At 63.1% G+C, this 6,119-nt stretch overlaps 1 protein-coding gene across 1 annotated transcript in view; it reads left to right on the top strand.

Annotated features, from left to right (window-relative positions):
• The window catches only part of LOC113216705 (dual specificity protein phosphatase Mpk3-like), a 21,832-nt gene continuing 15,713 nt past the window's right edge, over positions 1-6,119 (top strand). The window contains exon 1 of the mRNA XM_052273024.1: positions 1-624. Within this exon, the coding sequence (XP_052128984.1) occupies positions 267-624 (358 nt within the window). The 5' untranslated portion in view covers positions 1-266. The remainder of the gene's footprint in view (positions 625-6,119) is intronic.

The raw sequence follows: 6,119 nt of genomic DNA, 5'->3' as shown, positions 1-6,119 counted from the left end.
GCAGGCGGGCGGGCAGGCAGCCAGGCGCGCAGCCAGGCAGGCAGGCGGGCGCGGCCCCAGCGAGCAGCCGAGCGAGCCCAGCCAGGCTGCCAGCCCAGGGCCCAGCCCGCCGCGCGGCCGCGCCTCGCTTCACCCTCACAGTCACAGTGCAGAGCGCACACAGTGAGCGCCGAGCGCAGCCGAGGCGTCGCGAGATCGACAGGAGAGCGAGAGCGGTGTTGTTGTGGTGTTATGGTGTGCAGCGATAAGTGATCCGCGACGTGACCATGCCGTCGGACAGCGACAGCCCGCAGTGGGTGAGCAGGGACTGGCTGTTGCGCGAGCTCCGCCAGGACGCGGCGCGCCTCGTGACGCTGGACTGCCGCTCCTCGCACGACTTCGCCGAGTCCCACATCCGGCACGCCGTCAACTTCAGCATCCCCAGCATCATGCTGCGCCGCCTGGGCGCCGGCAAGATCGACCTGGCGTCCACCATCAAGTGCCGCGACCTGCGCGAGCGCATCACCTCCGCCTACAAGGACAGCGTGTTCGTGGTGTACGCCGACGACACGCCCGCCGTCGACACGCTGCAGGTGGTGGCCAGGAGGCTTAAGCAAGATGGCTGCCAGGTGGTGTGCCTTGAAGGTGAGTACGAGAGCGTTTACAGGTGCTTTGCCCGGGGAGGGATATCACAACACAACAGGATGTCCCCCCCCCCTCCCCCCGCAGGGCCCGGCGGGGCCACGGCGGCGGGGCTGCCTGCCTGGTCTGCCCGGTCTGCCGTCCTGCTGGGCCGGGCCCCTTGGCCGGGCCCGCCTGTTCTTCCTGCTCCTTCGCCTGCCCGTTTTCCGATCCTCTCCTGAAGTCTGCTGTTCCCTGCAGGAGTGCAGAATGCAACTGCAGCCGGCTGCACCGCGTCCCCGGCCGACACGTGGGGCACACGGGGCCAGGACGTTACTGTTAGTAAACAAAGCGAGATGGAAACTCGGCAATGGCCGCTCCGCCAGCCATGGCAGCGCGCTGCAGCCGACCGGGCAGACGGCGCTGGCAGGCAGGTGGAGCCGCAGGCATACCGCAGGACCCTGGCTGTTGAACACCCTGTAGTGCAACAGAGTGCAGGGCCGGGACGGCCGGGGCCCCCACGCCCCACGCCACGCCAGCGCTCTGCTCTGCTCCGCCTCCTCGGGCTGCAGCGCCTACGTTGCGTCGTGCCCACTCTGGTTCGTCTCGTCCCGTCTCTGCCTACGGCTGCCTACGGTCGTACTCGCCTAAGCACCGGCCCGCCCGGACACGGCCACGGCTCGCCCAGCGCGGCCTCAAGTTTGGTCGAGGCGAGTGCTGCAGCGTGCGCGACGGGCCGCTCTGGTCCGGCCGCGAGTCAACACGGTGTGGGAGGTGCGGGGGCCGGGCCATGGGCCGGGCGGGCCGCGACCACGCTCAGGACGGCCGTGGACCGAGCATCGCGATGGAGTGACAAGTGTGGCGGCTGGGGCCGGTCGCCTCGCGGGCCAGCCAGCAGAGGAGAGACGCACGGTTCCCAGGGGATCCGTGGATTGAACTTGATCCGCGAGGCCGATCGGCTCCTGTAAGCCAACACTGGCGGGAGAGTCCGACTCGGAGGGGTAGGGGAGGGGCCGCCGGGTGCAGCTGGGGGTGGCCCGATCCCAGCATGGGCCATGCCCCGTGCACGTTCACGCCGTTCTCCGGCCAGAAAACCCCCGCGGACCGGACGCCCCAGCTGGCGGCCAGCGTGCTCGTGTCGAACGCCGGACGCCGGGTGCCAATGCGAGTGTTGGACAAGCGCGGCGCGGCACGTAGGTGTGCGCGAGAGGCGGGGCGCGAGGGAATGCGAGTGTGGGGCCTGCCGGCCGGGCCGGATCTGCGTGTGGGAGCGGTATGGCCGGCCGGGCTGGCCCCATGGGCTGGCCAGGCCGGGCGTGGGTATTTAAAAGGGGCGCGTGAGAACGGCCTAACTCGCGTTGTAATGAGTGGGAGGGGGCAGCCCGAGGGGCAGCCATGGCGCGGGCAGAGCTGCTGAGCCAGCCCGGCTCTGGGAAACGCGCTAACGAGTAGTCATCCCACCAGTTTGCTGGAAGCGATGCCCGCTGGGCCCCGCCGGGCCCCGGTGGGGGTACCTGCTCCCACTGGGGGCCTGCCCCGGGCCGGGGCTGTGGGGGCCCCCAGAGTAAGGCCGCCCTCTTGGAACTGCCCGTTTTCAGGCCATTGCGTTTGTCATTGGGTTGGGGAAGCGTCTGCGGGATTTCGCGAAGGGTTTTGTCCGCGCTATCGCGAAGAGTCCCAGGCCGGGGCCCGCCCGCCCGCGCCAGTGTGCCGTGCTGCGCCGTGCCGGGCTGCGCGGGGCCAGCGCGGGCTATAACCGCACCCCGCGCTGACGGACACGCGCCGGCCGCCGCGCCCGCGGGGACCTGGCCGCGGCGGCGCGGGCCGGCCTCGCTCCTGAGGTTGCATCAAACTTATTGAGCAGCATTCCATCTTATGGTGCAGCTTTCATTCCTTAAAGAACATGTATCTTAAGCTTAAGGTGCCTTGAGCTTAAGTTCCAATACTCGTTCCTAAAGGTCCACTGTTATGGTGCCCCACTTGTTTCTTTGGAGGTGATATGGTTGACCACAGCGCTTTGTGACCACATCCTGGCCACGCGGCCCTCGACAGGGTGCTCGCCGGTTACATGGCGCGCGCTCAGGGAGGTCGGTCGCCTTTTCGGGTTGCAGCTAGAGGTTTTCGGGTGAGGTGTAACCCAGGGGAACTTGAATCTCTACCTAGCCATCAGAGCCGTCAGCCTGTTGAACGGTGTTTCCCATTGTCGCAGTAGAAGCCGATCGCGCCACAAGACTGAGCCGAGGGGCCCAACCTCAACTGGACCAAGGCGTCCAATCACGATTACTTTGTGTTTCGGTATTGGCTCAGTGCGGGGGGGGGGGGCCTCCACGTCCACGGGAGGGTTCGTCCCATCCGCGCTGGACCGGAAGTGTCCCGGCCCGCCCCGCCGCGGCGACTGCACCTGACGCTCCTCTCGGCCGCCGCGCCCTCTGGCCCCCCGGCCCGCTCGGTCGGAGTGTTTGTCCGTTGAGACGGACGGAAGTCCGCCGGTTCCGGTCGCCGCCGTCGTCTTCTCCTCCTCGGCCGGATGCCATGCGTGGGAATCCGTTCCGAGTACGTTAATAAAAGAACGCTGTAGTGTCGTTGTTTGAGGAAGTCGATTTCGCACCGGAAGCAGCGATAGAGGGGAGGGAGGGGCCACACAAAAGGGCACAGCTCACAGGGCGGAGTTTTTGCCTCCCCCCCCCTCTCCCCGCGCGGTTCTTTTTTGCACGCTCTCCGACCGGTTTTCCGCCCCCCGACCGCTGAGTTCACCAAAAGTGCAAATTCGAAAGGGGCAATGACGGCGACGGCGACGACGACGATGTTTGCTTGCAAATGGGCTGGTGGGTTGTTGAACGTGTGGGCGCGCAGGATGCAGGGCGTACAGGATGGAGAGGGGCGGGGCGGGCGGATGAGGCAAGGCCGCGCCGCCCCGCGGCCCGTCCGCGGCCCAGTGGAGGTCCCCAACGGATCCATCCGACGGTTTGGTTTTTATTTAGCGCTGCACGGCGAGGAGCCGCAGTGCGTGCGTCCGTGCGCGAGCGCGCGTGATACGAATGGGGGCGTGCTGTCTCTCCTCCCTACACATTAAAAGCTTATGAACATTTTTATTCATAGCTTACTGTGTACGTGCTCTGCTTACGCATTTTTTAATACGCCAGTATGAACAAATTTGTTCACACCGCGGCGTATTTAAAAATGCGTAAGCAGAGCACGTACACAGAAATCAGTAAGCCATGAATTAAAATGTTCGTAAGCTTTAAGTGTGTATGAACAATTTGTCCGCTGCCGCTAAAGAAGAGGAAGGCAGAGGTTACTTTGCGATCATGGCGGGTGGCGAGGCCGGACCATATAAACAAACACATCGGCCGGCCGCCATGTTCATGAAGCATCTTCCTCCTTGCTTCTTCTTTGCTGCGACAGCGAGAAAATTGCTCTAGTGAAACAGCGGGGTCCGTTAATGTTGTCAGAACGGTGAAAAGTGACCATTCAATTGTGCTCTTTTTCTTGAATGGGTGAAGAAAAACAAGTTCACTGCTGGTGCTGTCTAGCCGCAGGCTGCAACCGTATTAAAAGGAGACAGTCAGCTTAGAGCGTTTGCAACACAGGAGCGCATATACTACACTCGGTTGCAATATTGTTACTAGTTTGTTACTAATTCCCAGGTGGCTGGTTCACCCCGCGCACTTCTCTAGTTCTACTGCACAGCACGCAGGCGGCAGGGCGGGCTTCCCTGACCACGGCGCCATACGGGCCGAGTGAGTAGGCAACTCGACCGCACTTAGGAATGCGGTACAACATGACTACGGGGGTGGGCGGGGTGAAACAGCCACCTGGTATGTACAGGGTGGTCCAGAGATCCTTCCTTTATTTTGCTTATACTGTACCGGATGCAGGCGTGCGGGTGGGTTGCATACCCGCACGGGGTCATAAGGCGCCGCGGTGAGCGACGGTAGCAGGGTGGTTTAACCCAGAGAGAAATGGGAACGTATCGACGTCAAAATATTGAAAAGATGTGGATTTGGGGGACAAAATGACGTTTATTCGATTGTTTCGACGTCGAATCGACTTTCAAGAAAACTCATTTCTCACTGGGTAAATAGTAGGCAAACCCACAACAGCTGCGTATTCACAGTTACACCCGGCGCAATGAGTTTCGCGAGTACACCCGAGTATTCAAGAGTATTGGTGAGTTTACACAAGTATTTGGCCAGTGGTATTTCTCGATATTTTTTTGCGATTTTTCGCAACTATGTTATGCGCGTATTTTTCTTTGTGTACTTACAACAATAAGTTTTGAAGGAGGGAAGGGGGTCGAGGCGGAACAAAACTTGATATGAATAGGGGGGGGCTTTCAGCGAAAGGTCAATCGAGTCAGCGGGGCCGGGGCCGGGCGGGGTGGAGTTCCCTTCCTCGCCTCTGCATTGATCTCCTCTCGGGTCTCCTCCTGGAGCCCCTCAGACACCCCTGGACACCTCCGCCCTCCGCCCGGCCCGCCACTCCTGGCGCTGCAATTATTCAGTGACGCTCGCGGAATTGGCGCGTCAGGCGAGACGCTGACGGGGCGCGGGGCGGAGGGCGGGCCAGCAGGGCGCGGGGCGCGCGGAGGCTGTGCGGAGCTGAGCCGAACTGTGCCGGAGCCCAGAGAGCTCGTGTGCTGTTTAATTAGCCACGCGGCTGCCCGGGCACCGCCACTGCTACTTGGAATCGCCAACTTCCGTTGCTTGGATAAGTGGTTTGGGTCCAGTGTATACACTTTGGGTGCTCCGCCCGGCTCCGCCCGCTCGGTGCGGGGCTGTGTGCGGGGCCGTGATGACGGCTGCGAAGGAGGAGGAAAAGCACCGCGAGTGTGGTCTGTATACACACACTCCAAGCACAGGGCCGGGATGACGCCCGCGGGACGGCGCCGCCCCCGCCGCGGGTTCAAAACACCCACCTCGCGGCCAGACGTAGCATGTTCCACCGCGCCGCGGAGCTACCTCCCCTCGGGTGGGCGGCCGCCGCCTCGGCCGGGCCGCCTCGGCTGCTGTGCGACCGGCTGTACCGCCGGAAGTGACGACTCTGGGCTGGCTGGCAGGTGCCGGCCCGGGCAGCGCGGGGCGGGGCGGGGCGGGGCGGCGCGCGCGGGCCGCGCTGCTGCTGCGGCTGCTGCTGCTGTGGGAGTGGCGCGATGCGTGGGTGTGCCAGGTAAGGCTGTGCACAGTGCCTCGATGTCTACCTCGAAATGTATGTACGAAATTATCGTGACATCAAAGCAGGGTGTCGAGATGAGTTCAATGCCACTCGGGTGCCAATTTCAAGATTCCTTCGATGCTGCGATATTTGTGTTTCTATGATCGGTACCGTATTGAGATGTAAAGATCGGGACGTCCCACAGCCCTACTGTCGGCGCGGCCGCGGCGGTGTGGCTATATTGCCTTGATGCGCGGGCGTGCCAGGCCAGACGGGTCGGCCGTTGTGACGAGGCGCCATTTCCGGCGAAAGTGATCTGAAGGAGAACAAAACGAAGACGCGGCTGCTAACTCCCCCCCCCCCCC

The sequence above is a fragment of the Frankliniella occidentalis genome, unplaced genomic scaffold (genome assembly GCF_000697945.3).
Source record: "Frankliniella occidentalis isolate FOCC.00 unplaced genomic scaffold, Focc_3.1 Scaffold240, whole genome shotgun sequence".
Lineage (NCBI taxonomy): Eukaryota > Metazoa > Arthropoda > Insecta > Thysanoptera > Thripidae > Frankliniella > Frankliniella occidentalis.
Note: the sequence above shows the minus strand (reverse complement) of the source record. Positions and strands in the feature narration are given on the sequence as shown.